Source organism: Sus scrofa, chromosome 2 (assembly GCF_000003025.6).
Source record: "Sus scrofa isolate TJ Tabasco breed Duroc chromosome 2, Sscrofa11.1, whole genome shotgun sequence".
Taxonomy (NCBI): domain Eukaryota; kingdom Metazoa; phylum Chordata; class Mammalia; order Artiodactyla; family Suidae; genus Sus; species Sus scrofa.
The window spans coordinates 134,554,040-134,570,975 of NC_010444.4; the positions used below are offsets into that span (position 1 = coordinate 134,554,040).

The 16,936-nt window shown below is 58.3% G+C and overlaps 2 protein-coding genes across 9 annotated transcripts in view; one reads left to right on the forward strand and one right to left on the reverse strand.

Annotated features, from left to right (window-relative positions):
• P4HA2 (prolyl 4-hydroxylase subunit alpha 2) overlaps positions 1–16,936 on the reverse strand; it is a 93,235-nt gene that overhangs the window by 51,830 nt on the left and 24,469 nt on the right. The window lies entirely within an intron of this gene.
• Positions 1,328–16,317, forward strand: PDLIM4 (PDZ and LIM domain 4). Of its 3 annotated transcripts, none has more exons than XM_021079180.1 (7): positions 1,328–1,729; positions 6,555–6,706; positions 10,428–10,509; positions 14,881–15,062; positions 15,277–15,440; positions 15,791–15,908; positions 16,001–16,317. In XM_021079180.1, the coding sequence occupies exons 1-7, from the start codon at positions 1,343–1,345 to the stop codon at positions 16,203–16,205; spliced, it is 1,290 nt and encodes a 429-aa protein (XP_020934839.1). In that variant the 5' UTR covers positions 1,328–1,342; the 3' UTR covers positions 16,206–16,317.

Below are 16,936 nucleotides of genomic sequence, written 5' to 3' on the forward strand. Positions count from 1 at the left end.
GATGCTGAAGGGCTAGGAAAGTCATAATCAAGAGGACCACTTCCGGAAGGGGGTGATAGGTTCCCCCCACATGGAAGCAAACAGGAAGGCAATGAACGGGTTTCCGGTGGTGGGGGGACATTGGCGAGGGTGGCGGTCCCTGGGGGTGTGTAAGCTGGGAGAAGGAAGCCATGTCTAAGGACGACTTTCAGGAATCCACTCTGGGATGTCTCGGGTAAGAACTTTCACAGATTCTGGAGCCCCCCCACCCCCACCCCCCAGCAAAGCTCTGCACCATTTATATTCACTATGGCTCTTGGGATCCTGATGAGGCTTGTAAGCACCCAGCCATGCGATGCAGCTAATCCTAGACAGTTAGTGACAGTGACAGTTGACCCCAATCTCCACATCCTTCAGTGGGGTCCAAGTCCTGGGGAGCCTCCGTCCTAAGGGTTCCTGAGGGACCATCCAGCGGCCAACTCTTTTGCCAGCCTTTCCCTTTGGTCCATGTTGGGTCCAAGACTGGACGGAGCTGAGCAGAAACCTCCCTCCCGAATTGAAAGCCCAGTGGCTGACATCCCCTGGATACACACATCCCCTCACGTACACACCCTCCCACACACACACCGCTTGTGTTTCTCTGCCAGCAGAACAGACAGCAGCACCCTCTCTCCCAGAGAGGCATTCCTGGTCCACTCTGAAGGGTACACCTGCTTCTGCGGACCACCCCAAGTTCGTGCCTCTGAAGCGCCCTCCTTCTTGAGGTATTACAGATCCCACAGACACATCTAACCCCATAACCTGTTAGCCTCCCAAGGCTCCTTAACAGAACTTGGACAAGAAGGCACACAGGGTTGTCAAAACTGGTTAAATTAGGGGTGTCCTCAAAGTCTGTAACAGCAAAGAGCGATGCTTTGATGTGTAGCCAGACCCACGTGTCCAGGAGAGCCAGAGAGTGATAGGTGTGGCCCTGGCCAAGCCATGTCACCTGCAATGGTTGTTCAAGGAGATCCCTGGAGGGCAATGGTTGAGAGCAGAGAGAAGACTAGAGAGGGCCCAAGTGAAGGGCTGTCCAAGACCCCACTTCCCCCAGACACTTCACACCCTCCAACGTGGCAAAGCCACCACGCCAGCTACCCTCGCTGCTCCTCTTTCAGGTAGCAGGGGAAACAAAGCTCCCCGCAAAGGAGGAGGGAAGGGGACCATGCACACAGGGAGAAGGCTTGGAAGGAGGGGGCAGCGGGAGAAGGAATGAGTGTCCTGGGGAAGCAGTGACACCTGGAAAGATAAGACAGGGCATTTTGCTTCTAAATTCAAGTCTGGGGTCACGACCTCGTTCAGACAGCCTTCCTGACCTCCCCAAATGAGCCTGGGTACATTTGTGTTCCCACTCCGATACTTGGCGCTACCCTCTGTCATCCTGGATCTGCGACCCTGGCCCAGGCCTGCTCCGGATTCCCATCAGCGCTCGCTGTTCGGAGGTCTCTGCGCACTACCGACGGGTGGGGCCGCAGGTTGGCCTGCCAGGGCCTTGAGGAGGTTTCTGAGCAAGGCGCGGCCCCATCCCCCATCTGGGCTGCCCTTGCTCCCCCATCGTTCCCGGGCTGGGGCGCCGCCCCGTAGAAGCAGCTTCAAAAGGCCAGGCCTGAGCTTCCGCAGCCGGGCTCGGGTCTGCGGGGCCGCACAGTGGAGGCCTGGGCAAGATTTCGAACGTCGGGGCCGCCCCAGACCTGGGGTCTCCGAAAATCTGGTGGGTGTGCAGGGCTAAGGGGCGGGTCCTCAGAGCCCCCCGAAGTGGGAGGGTCGGGTCGGCCGCAGGGCCAATCCGGGCGCGCGGGGAGCGGGGGCGGGGGCCGGGCGGAGGGGGGTACGGGGGCGGGCGGGCCGGGGGCGGGGCGCGGCGTCCAGGCGGCGGCGGCGGCGGCAACCGCGGCGGCTCCTCAGTGTCCGGCTCTAGCTCCGGCTGCAGCTCCGGCTCGCGATGCCCCACTCCGTGACCCTGCGCGGCCCTTCGCCCTGGGGCTTCCGCCTGGTGGGCGGCCGGGACTTCAGCGTACCCCTCACCATCTCGCGGGTGAGTCCAGCGACCCCTGGGCGGCGGGGAGGTCCTGGATCTTACACTCAGCCCTTGCAGTCTACCCGAGACTCGGATCCCCGACGTCCCGGAGGCTCAAAGGCCAAGGGTTGGCCTGGGTAACCCACAGGCTGCAAGAGGAGGCTTCTCGGCTGGGCAGCGCAGCCCCAACCCCCTCCCCCTCCTGCTGGGCCTGCCTGCCCTATCGCTTGGAGGATCCCCCCAAGGGTTCCCTCACCAGCCTGCCTGCTGGCCTCATTTTGGGGGGACTAACTTCAGGCCAGGAAAGGACCGCAGTCACGGGGCAGGGGTCTGGACAGATCCACACAGGCCTAGAAGTGCTGCTTAGACTGAACCCAGCCTGACAATCTGGGCCAGAATGACTGAGAGACCCCTTCCCCTGTCAAGGATCCCTGTCAGCAAAGTTGGGTGATCCCAGAGGGTCTGGGGTCCTCTCTGAAACGGAAGAAAGAAAGATCCATCCACTCTCCTGCTCTGGTTTTAGTCAGTCTCTAATCCGTGACCTCAGTTGTCCTAAGGGGAAACCACCAGGAGGGATTTTTGGCTTCCAGGGGAAGGAGAGCCTTGATTGTGCAGTTGGGAGACCACCCACCCCACACACCAGACACCCAAGGCCAGGGGCCAGGATAAGCTCAGCCCAGTTCAAGGTTCCACGACGCTCGGTGGCAGACTTAGGACAGAGGAAGAGGAGGAGGTATAGCGGTGGGCGGTGGCTAATCTGAGGAGGACAGGGGAGCAGAGGAGAGGACTCCCTCCCTGTTAGAGGGGTGTCCAGTCTGGGAAAGACAGGATCCTGGTCCAGCCTTGGGGTCCCATATTTGAAGGGCTAGAAGAGGGGACTTGGACTCTGTCCTTGGGGGTCCCAGCCTAGGGGACAGAAGAGGAGAGAACTCAGGCCTGCCACTGGGGACTCCCAGTCTGCAAGGAAGAGAGGAGGGGGACCTGGAGCCATCCCTTGACCGCACACGGGCTGCTCTGGTCTTTGGGGCCCCGTGTCAGGGAACAGAGAACACCTTCCCTGCCCTTCCGCCACCTCTCGCCCTGGGGGCTGGGCCAAGGTGGCTGGGCTTTCGGAGACTGCTTTCCAGTTCTTAGGAGGGGGTGGGCACCCGATGGTGCATGGAATCATGGAATCTCATTTCTGGGGGCCCTGGTGACAGGCAGGCCCAGCTGTCCTGGGAGGATTCACACATCTGCCCTCAGCCCCGCAGCCAGCAGGTCCCTGGAGCTGAGCGAGGTGGGCCTTCAACACATCTGGGAGCCTTTCATCTCCCATTTCCCTGAGGGAGCCCTGCTGGGGTGCGTGTGTGTGAGAGAGAGAGAGACAGAGCACATCTGTGTCTGTGTGGGTCATGCTGTGTGTCCACCGAGGTAGGCTAGTGGGGGTGTTAGGCCAGCCGGCAGGCCAGGCACCCCGGGCGTGAGGCCGCTGACAGGCTCAGTGGCGGCGGCTGACGGCCGCAGGCGGCAGGGAGCAAAGACATCTGTTGCCCACGCGGCTGCCTGCCTGCTGAGGAAAGGCCTCCACACGTCACAGAGGCAGTGGCGGCGGCGGCGGCCTTGTTTGGAGCTGATTGGGATGCAGGCCCCTGGCAGGCAGGCAGGCTGGGAAAGGGTTTGCCAGGAAGAACCCCTCCTTGTCCCCCAAAGTCACGCAGCAGCAGCTCAGGCCCGAGGAGCCAGGATGGCTGAGTCTGGGTTGGGGTGGGATCTGAAGGAGATTTATGGGGCTGGAAAGGCACAGGCCACAGCTTGCCCAGCAGGTACCTCCGGGGCAGGTCTACAGACACTGAGGATACGTGGGAGTGCCCTCACCAAAGGGACTCAAGGCCTAGCCCCTCCCATGCTTATGGGGCTACCCCTACCCAGTGGGGACAGCCACATTCAGACAGGGAGGAGGCTGGCTGGCTGGCGGAGCTGGGACTGTGCAACCTCAGCCCATAAAGCCTCAGGGAACCCCCAAAACATTGTCCAGGGCTCCCTCCTCACAAACTACAGTGACTGCTGGCCTTGGCTGAGCATCCACGACATTCCAGGCCCCATCCTAATGGGTTTTGCTACCAGGACCCCAGAAACTAGTGCCTGGAATGAGCACCAACTGTATGCCCAACTCCCCGTAGGGGCTCTCTGCCTCTAGGCGGGGTGGAGTGAAATAGAGACTGGGAATGTAGCTGTAGGTGATGGGGCCGGTCCTCGCCCCAGCCTCTGGGCTGACTTCTCTGCTTCCCCTCTCTCTTCCTCCTGTCTGTTCACCCTGCACTCAGCAGCCAGAGAGATCCGCCTGAATTCAACTCTGTCCTTCGATTTCCCTGTTGAGAATCCTCCGTGTTTCTCAACCTCCCAGAAGAAATGCCAGCCTCTCACCTGGGCCTGCCAGGACCAGAGGTCTAGTCCCTGCTTCTTTTCTGATTTCATCTCTTCCCATCTCTCCTCACCGAAGATCCTTTGGCCGCAGCCTCCTGCCTTTACTCTCACTCCCAGATGAGCCATCATCCATGCTGCTCCTGCCTGGGACACACTCTCTCCCCTCGCCCCCTTTCTGTAGATGAGCACACTGTGGTTAAGAGCACAGGATTTGGAACCACTTGGCATGGATGGAAATTCTAACTCTGCTGTTTATCAGTTGAGTGTCCTTCTGCACTTCCCTGGACCTCGGTTTCCTCATCTAGGAAATAGGCTTGCCTTGGGGATTAATGAGACAATGCATGTAAAGGCCATTGGGAGAGTCACGGTTTCCTGGCCTCATGCCCTCTCTGACCAGAACTCTCCGAACTAGTGAGCTGGCAGAGTCCCAGCCACCCCTGCTTTCGAGAACTTCCTCCACCCACAGGGGTCTGAATGCACCCCTTGTGCTGGCTGAGTCATCCGGCAGCTAGCCGCCCCCTGGAGGTAGCAGACTCCAGGCAAGGTGCCCCTTCCCCCGAGCCTTTCTTTCTGCATCTGGAAATAGAGATGAGAACAGCCTCTATCTCACTAGCTGGTCGCAAGGTTGCCATGAGCTGGTTGCGGGTAAAGCACGGAGCCCAGGCTGTATCCCAGAGCAGGTTATTCATGAAGGAGCAAGGGCCTGGAGCAGGGCCTTGGCGGGAGGCGGGGATGATGCCAAGTGGGTGCCTCCCCCAGGAGGACAGGCCTGGGTAGATACCCATGACCTCCTAGTGGACATTAATGGGGGGGCTGGTTGGCTGAGGGTATTGTGCTCCAGAAGAACATTCCTTGGGACAGCCTATTTCAGGGCAGGTCAGCTTGGCAGTGCCCACATCAGAACTCCAGCCAAGGAGCTGCCAGCACCTCAGCTTTGTCCACTCACTACAGGGAACTGGCTCAGCTGAGCCTGCTAGGCTTCCAGAAGCTCCCACCTCAATAGGGATCTTGTCACTAACAGCTCTTGAGCCACAGCTGAGCACAACTGGAGAGGTTGGCTAAGAATGAGGGTCCCTAAAGTCACTTTCCAAAGGCTGTGCTGGGACCAGGGGCAGGGTAAAGGATGTCCTATTGCCTAAATTCCCCTGTTTATTCAGGCCTCCCATGAGCCTATCTCCAACCTCATGTGGCCTGCATCAAGGGATCAGCACTTTAGGAGACGCTAGAGGTGGACACTGCTTGAGCGTCTGAGGCCAGCAGTGGCATGGGGTGGCCTGAGTGTCTGTTGTCAGAGAAAGCAGAGATGAAATCGTGACCCGGGAGTGCAGGCCGGCAGCTAGAAGTAGATGGCTCTCGACTTGGCTCGGAAGGTGACGACACAGAATGAGGTCCTACAATGTTAGAGGAGCAAAGTGATAAACAAGGTGCACAGGGTACGGTGAGACCCCAGAGGGGAGGCGCCAAGGGGAAATGGCCTCTGCTGAGAGCTTGAGACCTGAAGGATGGGGAGAAGTAAGCTGGTAATTAGGGTTTGGGGTCAAAGGAAAGAGTGTGCAGGTAGAGGGAACAGCATCTGCAGAGGTATGGAGATGACAGCTATGCCCCCTGGACATTCAGAAGGTCTGGATAGAGTGGGGGTGGATGGAAGCAAATGTGGTGGTAGCAGTGGGGTGAGAGGAAACAATGTCACTAAGGGTTTGAATGTCAGCTCAGGGGGCTACTACGTGGTCGGGCTGGGTGGGGCAAGGTAGGGTATATGTGACGGGTCCAAGCTTTGTATATATTTGAGAACACATGTCCCCGTGTGTCCCTTGAATGTCTGTGAGCATGTATGCAGGCTGCAAGAGTGACATACCACTGATGCTAGCCCAGAGGAGGCCCCTCGTATAGGCCCTCGTACCTCACCAGACCTCCGGGTGCTAGAGTTGGGTGTCCGTAGAGCAGAGGCTCTAGCAAGGCCATGTGGCAACTCAGCCAGTCGTGTGGCTTGCCCACAGGTTACATTGGTAACAGGGCCCCTCTGGCCCACTTCTGAGGTTGAAAGGTGTTTAGAGCAGAGCTTGCAACAAGACCACATGATGACTAATGCCCAGCCATCTGGCTTGCCCATCCACAGGTCCATGCTGGCAGCAAGGCTGCCCAGGCTGCCCTGTGCCCTGGAGACCTGATCCAGGCCATCAATGGTGAGAGCACAGAGCTCATGACACACCTGGAGGCGCAGAACCGCATCAAGGGCTGCCATGACCACCTCACCCTCTCCGTGAGCAGGTACGCAGAGGGCAGGCTGGGCCAGGAGGATGGGGGGAACTAGGGGGAATAAGTTATGGGTGGCCAGCATCCTGGGTGAGCTGGCCTCACACAGCCTCTCTGCCTCAGCTCCTTGGCACCCCACTCCGAAGGAGTAGCACTTTTCACGGGCGCTTGGCAGGCACCATTTGGAGATGTGGCTGGTGTAAGAAAGGAAGAAGCCCCCATTTAATCTAGGGCCAGAACTCTGTTGGGGGACTTAGGGCTGAGGGTAGGCAGCCCAAAATCAGGGCTGAAATAAGACCTTGGGGTGCCTTATGCTGGAGGTGGAGTGTGTGCGACTTCCGTCCTTTCCCCACTCGTGAGTGACCAGCTTAATGACCAGTCCAAAGAAGTTTCTTACCCAGCACCCTGTTAACCCCTCAAGCCAACCTGATAGGGTAAAACCTAGTATGTGCACTTTACACGTGAGACACCTGAGGCTCAGGAAGTTTGGAGGGTGTTTAAGGTCACACAGAGAGGGGATGGGGAGGCAAGGCTTGACCCCAGGTCACTCTCACTCCCCGAGGATCCATTCCTTCTGCTGGGCTGCTGACCACTCCTACCAGCAGCACAGGCACCCTGCCTCAGCTGTCCCCACTCCGGCCCAGGCCCCCGCCTTGCCTAAATCTGGATGCTGTGGACTGTGTGATGCTCTACCGCCCATCAGGAGGGCGAGAACTGGGGGTCCCCAAGCCCCATGTGCGCCCTGTACATGGTCCAGGATGGAAGGTCTGCTGGGGCATCTCCAGCCTTGCTCGGCTGATGGCCGTCAGTCCTGGCTGGGCGGGACCTGCCGCCTCCGTCTTGCCTGGATCCAGAGAATTCAGACATCATTGCTCAGCTCTGCCACGTTCACTGTTAACAGGGACTTTCCACAGCCTCCTGTGGATGTGTGTGGGCGAATCCTCCCCAAACCACAGCACGGCCAACCAGGCCTTGGAGCCGGCAGGCCAGGGGGTAATCCGTCGGCTCAGCACCGTTAAACATGGTGGGAAGGCTTTCAAAATAGCCCCGTTTGTGTCTGACCCAGGACCGGCTTGGAGTCAGGACCCCTAACTTTGCTCGCGGCGCTACGTGAGCCCCAGGCCTTGTACACTCCATCTGGCCCGCAGCGAGGAGGCCTCTGCCCAGGAGTTGAGCAGAGCTGGCCCTCTTCCAGACTCTCTGGGCGCTTAGGTCCAGCAGATAACCTTGGTGAGCCCGGGTTTCCTTCTGCATAAAGCAGGGTCGCATTCCTTACCCTCTCTGAGACTGAGGTACAGGTTGGCTGGGGAAAAACATCAGCACTACTCTGCCCACAAGGAGCCTCGGAGGCCACCCAATTTGGCTAGGTTCCTGGGCCCTGACTCACCTCTGGCCTTGACTCTGCAGAGCTGAACAAGGGAAGCCCCGGCAGTAGTGGGGCAGGGGGCAGAGGAGGCTCACAGAGGGCCTGAGTCAGGAGGTCTGCAGAGGGAATGATGTGGGGGGGTGGGGCGGTGGCGGGTGGGGGCAGGGTGGAGGTCCCCTTTCCTTCCTTCCTTCCGTGGGCATTTGTTCCGAGCCAGGCATGGATGGAGCCAGGGGCCCACTGACCTGTTCCACTCTGGGCATTTCAACGCCCAGTTGCTGCCTGGCTTCGGAGTAGGTGAGAGTACATTCTTGCCTGTCACAGATCTGGGTTCCAGTCCCAGCTCTGCACTTGAGAATTTTGTTGGCCTCCAGCGAGTGATTGGCTCTCGGAGCCCTTAGCTTTCTCATCTTCAAAACGAGGACTGTTTTGTGATCTGGGACTGAGTGATGACGACATGCAGGGTCTGCCCGGTCAGGGTGATAACCTAGGGTCCTGTCCGCCAGTCCCCTGGCCCTAATTCTCACACATGAAGATTCTGAGGGATCAAAACACAGGGGCCACCTTGATCTTCGGGGCCAGCATCTCTGCTCCTGGGCACTTTCTCACCTTCAGGGTCTCTGACCCTGCCCTCTCTCCTGCCAGTTGTGCCAGGATTTACGCCCAAGCCCCAGAGACCACCTCCACACACCCCAGTGTGGGCTCTGTGGAGGACCGGCCTGGTAAGCTGGTTGGAGGGAGCCGCTCTGTGCCAGGACCCCCAGAGCTGTACCAGGCCAGCTTTCCTGCCTGCCCTCTTGCGTACAGAGGGCTCTAATGTTTCAAGGACTTCTCTGTGAGATGAAAAGTGAAGTAAAGGCCCAGCTTCCTGCTATGTTTACTTTGTCTGGAACTCAAAGCCAGGTATCCAGCCATCTGAGTTAACCCACAGTTTCTGGGTGTGGTCTGTAGGTCCAGGAGTTTGCTGGTATCAGCTCCAGCCCCAGGGCTTCTGGTGGGATCTCTATCACCTATTACATGTCATCAAGATGGATTCTCATAGCCCACCCTTTGGCGGGCTTAAAGATAGCTGATGGAGCCACTTGCCCAGGCTGCAGTATGGAGATCTGGGGCTCATCCTGACCTGCTGTCTTGGCGCCCCTCTCACGGCTCTGGGTCTTTTGCACCCTCTGATCGTCAGACCTCAGGCTTGTGCTTCTCTTTTGTGCAGAAGTTCAGGACAGCATAAGGCCGGATAGCCACGTGAGATGTCCTAGGCTTATCCCAGCAGAGCTCTGAGTTTGTCCTGAGTTTATCCCAGCCATAGTTAGAGCTGTGAGTTAGAGGAGTCCCTGGGAGCCCGGCTGAGGGGCCTGGAGCCAAATGCCAGTGGGAATGGGACAGCAGAGCCTTGGTCACAGGAAGGCTGTGGAGGAGAGGGGTAGCCTGCAGGGGCCAAGGAGTGGGCAGCTGTGAGGAAGAGCAGAGTGAGTGTGGATACACGTGTGGTCAGATTATTAAAATCTTCTGCTGAGTCGGGGTGAGGGGCAGGGTTGAGCTGCTAGTCCAGTGGTGAGATGCCAGGAAGATCCAGGAAGCCCTCTAGGGTGCATTGGGGACATTATTCCCTCTTGGTCTAACCAGCCTCACTCACACCCACCTGCCAGGCCAGGGTTCACACACCCTCTTGGCCTGCCTCTTCACAGGACTACTCAGTGGCAGGCCTGGGCCCCAGGCCTACAGCCTCTTGGCCCCGCCTGCCCTGCTTATGGCAGGTTTATGATGTTTTTCTCCCTCCTGAGTGGTGTTTGGCTTTTGGTTTCTATGGCGAAGCAGGAATTTCCTAATGGCCTGTTTCCCATCTGGGCTGGGCAGACATTGGTGATGACTCTGCCGGCAGCAGCAGGAGGGGAGGCCCACCCCTCGGGGCCTCCATTCCACCTCCCCCAGAGCCCAGGGATGCCTGACCGCAGGCCCTGCCAGAAGCTGTGGATGGAAGAGGGATGAGTGGGTGGGCTCCTAGCTGATCAGTGCGTGAGGCCTGGCTTGCCCTGTCATGCATGGGGCCCTCTTTTTACTGAGCTTCCGTGGCAGCAGAGAGGGTGGAAAAGTGAGGGAGCCGCAGGGCTCCTGCTCTCTGGGAACCAGGTCAGAGAGGGAAGGGAGGCACGGTCTGCCCTAAGCGGGTGACAGATTTAGACTTGTGTCTCCTTGCCACAATGGCCACCATTCTGGTGCAGGGGAAAGAGTGGGGGTGGTACCTTTATCCAGGCAGGGTACCATGCTGGTCATGGTTGGCTCTGGCCCAGACTCTAGCCCTTCTTGGTCCTAGTTCCCAGGCATGGTGGGCTAATAAGCAGAGATTTCTGACCATCCGAATTCCTACCACAGGCCTGAAAGCAGGAGCTGGCCCAGTACCCCAGAGGAGAACAAGGCTCAGGCACACAGGATCCACATTGACCCCGAGGCCCAGGTATGTACAGATACCACTTGGCTTAGCCTGGCCTGGCTCAGAGCAAGCTCAGGGCAGAGGAGCTGGGCCTCATCCACAGCTTCAGTGGCATTTGACGTTCTCACTGTAGCTCTCAGATGCCCAGGCCAGAGACTGAGGCAGAATGCTTCTCTGGATCATGCCCATGCCCCATTAGGTGCTCCCCAGGTGATGGGTGCCTGCTGTGGGCTCTGTCTATACTCCAGGCAGTCCTGGATTCTGGGACAAAGGTGTCTGTGGTAGGCAGGGACTGGGCCAGGCCTTGGCTCAGGGCTATTGCCCACCCAGCTGGGTTTCACTCTGTTGCCCAGTGATGCCAGATCAGGAGCAAGTCACCAGGCTTGGAGGTGGGGTGGGGGACAACTACAGGTTGTGAAGTGACCTCAGGCTATAGGGCACTCTTCTGTCTCACCCCAGCCATGGGCACCTACCTTGCCATAGCGTACCTTCAAATATAAGGCATTGCCTTGCCCTAAGACTGAAGTTTTCTCCTGGCCATCCTGTGACTGCAGCCAGCAGACCTCAGGCTGCAGGCCTGTCTGCTCAGTCACCTTTCTGTATATGACAGGAGTCACAGCTATGATGCTGTCCTCAAGGAGTGTGAGGTGGAGCCAGGCTGCTTTAGGGCCTCATTTTACCATGGGCTTGAGTGGTAACCAAGAGGGCAAGCCTGAGATGAAGGCATTTCAGGCTCACAGAGTTTGAGCAACGTGGAGAATCAATTGGACTGTGATGGAGCCAGAACTTGGGACCCAGCATGTGGGACCATGGCCTTCAGGGCTGGCTTGTGTCTACTCTCTCCATGGAGGCTTTGCTGTTCCAGCGGGGAAGGTCTGCTATGGCCTCTCCCTCACCATCCATCCCAATCCCTGTCTTGCTCTGATATTTATTCCCTACCTTGCCTTTGCTGGCATCCCTGAGGCCAGGTGCTTCCTATGTGCAGGGAGTGCTCATTCTGGAAGGGGAGAGGTACTTAGCAGTTCTGGGATGGCAGAAGCCAGGGACCAAAGGAGTCCAGGGCAGTTATATGAGTCAACCAAGGAGTCAGAGAGAGCTTCCTGGAGGAGGGGGTATCCAAACCAAGGCCTGAAGGCTTAGGAAGAATAAGGCAGGCAAAGGGGCATGGAGAGAGGAAGTGTGCCAGGAAGCATATACAAAGGCCCAGAGGTGGGACTGTTCACCTTGTGTTCAGAGAAACGTGGGAAGGGGGAGGGGGAGGGGGAGAGGTAAGGGCTGAGCCTATGAGGCAGAGCAACAGAGAGGCTCTCCATTTCCTCTACCCAGGACCTTAGAGGTTCTGAGTCTTGGAAGCTTGCTCTGATAGTCCAGTGGACCCATGGGGACAGGGGCTGGGGGGCACAGACAAATCAGCCAGGCTTGACACGGGCCAGACAAAGGGGAACAGCATAGTGTAGGCCCCCAGCTCATGTGTGAGCACCAAGATGGGTGGGACAAGGGAGCTTGAGCTTTGGAGTTTGAAGCTCAAGTCTGCCGAGTCTTCCAGGAGAGGCTCCGGGCCAGTGGGCTTCGGGGCTAGAGGCTCGAGAGCAGCTCCCCTGCCCCCATCCTTTCTGTCACTGACCTCAAGGGTCAGGCTGCCATGGCTCAGGCTGGAAGTGGAGGGATTTTCCACAGACAACAGGGCAGCCCCTCAGCTGTGGCCCCCCTTTTGTACTTAAAAGGTCATGAGCTCCACGGGTGGCAACAGAAACACCCCCACCCAGCCCCTGCAGGGCCATGTCCTCAGTAACAGACACAGGGCCCATTGTCACCATACCACTCCCACCCTCTGCCTGCAGCAGGCATGGGGGTGGGCCCAGCTGGAGCCATCACAGGAAGGGAAAACCACAGCTGGCCCTAAGACCAGCACAAGATACCCTGGCATTCACCCCCACATGGGATGCATGCCACCTGCAGCTTCAGAGCCACCTACCATATAGGGTCATAGGCGACTCCTTCTCTCAGGCCTCACCTGGGAACACAGCCCAGAGTGGAGGAAGGACAGTGATCAGGAAAGACTTCCAGAGAGGATGGCAACTGAGTTGAGAACCAGGTGATGGGTTAAGGCAAGCCAGGTGCAGCAGGCAGCACGGGACTCAGCCTGTCCTCTCCACATCAGCAGAGAGCTGAAGCTTGGCTGCTGGGAGGCATCACCTGATCAACGTGGATTGAGTGCCCACCTCTGTCCAAGTTCAGTGTCCCAGATTCTGCCCACAATCATGTGGGAGCTGATGAACAAGCTGGAAGTTACCCCCGTGCTGCTGACTAACCCACTGAGGTTCAACAACCAAATCGGCAGCTGGTGGTGGTCAGACACAGGGAGCACGTGGAGAGGAGAAATCGAGGAAAGGGGGCCCAGGAATGGCCATGACAGCCATTCATCCAGCGAGCACTTGCTGTATGTCAGGCACTACGCTAAGTGCTTTGCATGCAACTGTATCATTTTATCCCCACCAGGAACTTATGATATAGAAACCATTACATTTCCCATTTCACAGATGAATAAACTGAGGTTCAGAGAGGTGACGTGACTTGCTCAGTGAATGAGTGATAGAGCTGGAACTCGAACCAACACTGAGGTCACCACGTTTCCTAATCACTGAGTTCTGACCTAGAGAGGCTGCTGCATGGGTGGCCATAGGAGGGGTAGTGGCTCTGATGACCCTGCAGTAAACTTCCACACCCTGCTGGGTGAGGTTGAGTAAGGGCCTCCTTCCTCCAGGTCCCTATGGCTCCCCCTTCCTGTTGCAGCCTCCTCTGTGCGGGGCCCAGCCCTGCCCCCATGGCCCATGGCCCATCTGGTCCCCATTAGAGGCCAGGCCAGGCTTTCTGGCCTGCGTGCCCTGCAGACACATGTGTGAGAGTGCTCAGGTTTCTCAGGGGCTTTTCTTGGGCCCAGTGGGGATAAGGGTTTTTCTGATGCTGTTGCCTTGTTGATGGGGGCTCACCTGGGCAGCGAGAGACCTACTCCTTTGTCTGCTGGGGTGGGAGAAGCTGGGGTACCACCCCCACTCAGCTGCCTGTCTATCCATTCCCCACGCTCCCGCCCCCCAGCTCAGAGCCTGCAGGCAGCTGTGGCTCAGGCAAAGGCCTACAGGCTCGACTGTGTCCCAGCTGGAGACCACTGAGTCCAAGGCATACTCTTTCCCCTTAGCACAGGGTCCTTCCTTCCCCGCCTAGCATCCCTGTTCACTCCATAGAGCAGAGGGACAATTTAAATGTCACCTCCTGGATTGAGGCTGAAAACACCTTCATGGCCTGGGCTCTTGGGCCCCACCCTAACGTCAGGGCTGGCTCTGGCCACCAACTGTGTTCTGGCCATGGAGGCCACCAGGGTCATCCTCAGCAGTGGCTCCAAGTCTGTGTAACTATGTTCGTGTGGTTAGGAGTATGTAGGTGCACTGGCTGGTGCACATGTGTTGCCTTCATGCACGGGTATGTCTGTAAATGTGCTTGTGAGAATGTCATGCCTGTTATGATGCTGAGGGCAGGCCTGTATGCCTGCAAGGTGGAGGCAACAGGGCCTTGGATTCTCCATGGATGAAGATCCCCAGACACATTTAGATCCACACCCACAGAGATACTGTCCTCTCCTCACAGGCTGAGAACCATGCCCAGGGCATTCTTCCCTCAAAGGTTTCAACCTTGGGCATCAGACTGGCTGTGGGGAAGTGGAGTGGGGAGTTTCGAGCTCTGGCCCAGCCTCTGCCCCCATCTGCTCTGCCTACAGCAGGCCACCCATTTTGGCCTGGGAAGCAGGAAATGGGGGGTAAAAATACATGCCTGGAGGGGGATGGCCTCACAATGGTACCTTTAAATCTTAGCCTGCCCCCACCTGAAGGGCCTGGGGACACAGTGATTGATGACCCTTCCTGGCTGCAGAACAGGAGTTCCTATATTGCATTCCCAGCCATGGGCCCATCCAGTACCCAGCACAGTTCTGGCAGGTAAGAAGGCTCGACATCAGGGCCATCTCTGCAAGGAAGCCACACAATGTGTTCCTGACATGCTGGCCTTAAAAAGATTCTTGGGATGGTCCTGCCCCAGCAGCATCCCTCACAAGCACTGCTGGTCAGAACCACCACAGGGCACATGAGCCAAGGTTGAGTCTCAGGGACACAGGTTTTTCTGTCTGACTCTCCATGAGCAGGGGTTAAACTAGGCCCTAGACTTAGCCTTTCCCCACAGACCCCTTCCCTGATTGGGCACCAGAGTCTAGTGATGCCCAAGCAAGGGTAGCCAGCCAGCACTCAAGAAGGCTTGGTACAACAGGGCAGGGGTGGGTGTATGAATGAATGGCCCGAGGCCCTGCCCCAGAGGGTCTCCAAGTGCCTCAGCCCCTCTCTCTTCTAGGATGGCAGTCCAGCGACCAGCAGGAGGCCTTCAGCTGCTGGGACTGGGCCAGAAGATGGCAGGTCAGGCCTGGGATCTCCTTACGGACAGTCGCCTCGCCTCCCAGCCCCACACAATGGCAGCAGCAGTGAGGCTCCTATGCTGGCCCAGATGAGCACCCTGCATGTGTCTCCACCCCACAGGTAGTGCAGGGGCATAGCCTTTGCTGCCACACTCCAATCCCATCTTAATCCCTAATCCCTCAAGCCTCACACCAGGTCTCATTCTGATCCTTAACATTTGATCCCTGGGTCTCGGCTGGTTGCATTCTGGCTCATAAAGCCTCACCAGACTCCTGAGCTGGCAGAGTGAAGGCTGGCACTGCAACCTGTCCCTTGGTGCATCTTTTTCTCTCAGTATTGACCCAGCCAGAGGCCTTCAGCGGAGCCGCGACTGTGGAGTCGACCTGGGCTCAGAGGTGTACAGGATGCTCCAGGAGCCGGCTGAGCCCATGGCTGCGGAGCCCAAGCAGTCAGGCTCCTTCCGCTACTTGCAGGGCATGTTAGAGGCAGGCGAGAGCGGTAAGACCTTTTACCCCACCTGCCCTCCCACTCCCGAGCTTCCAAACCCTGCCCCATCAATCTGCCACAGTCTTGTCTTTGCGCGTCCTGCCTCTTGCAAAGGCACGTGTCTTTGCATTAGCCCCGCCCCCGTGTCTTCGGTGCGTCCCCACACCCCTCGCGGCGCCGGGGCTTTGAGAGTCCCACTCCACCCCTGTCGCAACTCCCGCCCCACGCCCTCCCAACCCACTCCCCAGTCTCCGTGCGGGTCCCTCAGAAAGCAGGGTCCTGCCCCACACTCTGCAGAAGTCAAGCTTTTCCCTTTTCTGACCTCTGCACTGGGCTCATGCCAATCGCGCTCTGGCTTTCAGGGGAACGGCCGGGGCCTGCCGGCCCCCGGAACCTCAAGCCCCCCGCCAGCAAGCTGGGCGCTCCGCTGAGCGGCCTGCAGGGGCTGCCCGAGTGCACGCGCTGCGGCCACGGCATCGTGTGAGTACGCCTCCTGGAGGTCCCCTGACCCCGCTCCCGACCCCGCGTCAGATCGGTCAGTTCCTGACACTGTCCTCACCGTCTCCCATCAGGGGGACCATTGTCAAGGCGCGAGACAAGCTCTACCACCCCGAGTGCTTCATGTGCAGCGACTGCGGCCTGAACCTCAAGCAACGCGGTTACTTCTTTCTGGACGAGCGGCTCTACTGCGAGAGCCACGCCAAGGCGCGCGTGAAGCCACCCGAGGGCTACGACGTGGTGGCAGTGTACCCCAATGCCAAAGTGGAACTCGTCTGAGCCGCTGTCGAAACCGCCACTCCCCAACTCTGCTTCTTTTAATGTCCCCACGAGGCCAGTGTAAATATGTGTGTGCCCTGCCTTCCTAATAAATTCCCGATGCCCATCCTGACGGTGTCTGTGCCCTCGCCTCCCTCCCTCCTGCAGATGTGACTCCCAAGCGCTACATTGGTTCAGGTGCCAAGCATTTTCTTAGGCACTGGGCGCAGGGGCGAGCAAGACAGGTTCTGTGCTGTCCTCAAGGAAGCCACAGTCTAGGTAGATGACAGACAAGAATAACAAGGGCAGTTCTACGAACAGGGAGGCCAGGAGGTCGAGGTGCTATTATAAGGGGGGCGTGTCACCCAAGAGGTTGACCTGGGTGGAGTCAGAAAGTGTCCGCTGAGGACTGAGGGATGAGGGAGGGAAGAGAGCTACAGGGCGAGGAAACGTGTGTGTGCAAAGGTGTGGGAAAGGCGAGCACGGGCAGAAAAGCCCGGCGCAGGTGGCCTCCAGCCGCCTCAGGAGGGCTTCCCCGGGGGTGGGGGGTGACTGCGGAGATCACGAGTTTGGCGGGTAGAGGTATCTCGCCATTCTCCCTCCTCCCTCCCCTGCGCCCGCAGTGTTCTTTCCTTTCTTCCTCCTTCCCCTCTGTCCCCACCTGGGGACGCCCGCGAGAGGGTGTGTGTGTGTGGGTGGGTGGATATGTGTGTGTGTGTGTGTGTGTGAGAGAGAGAGAGAGAGAGAGAGAG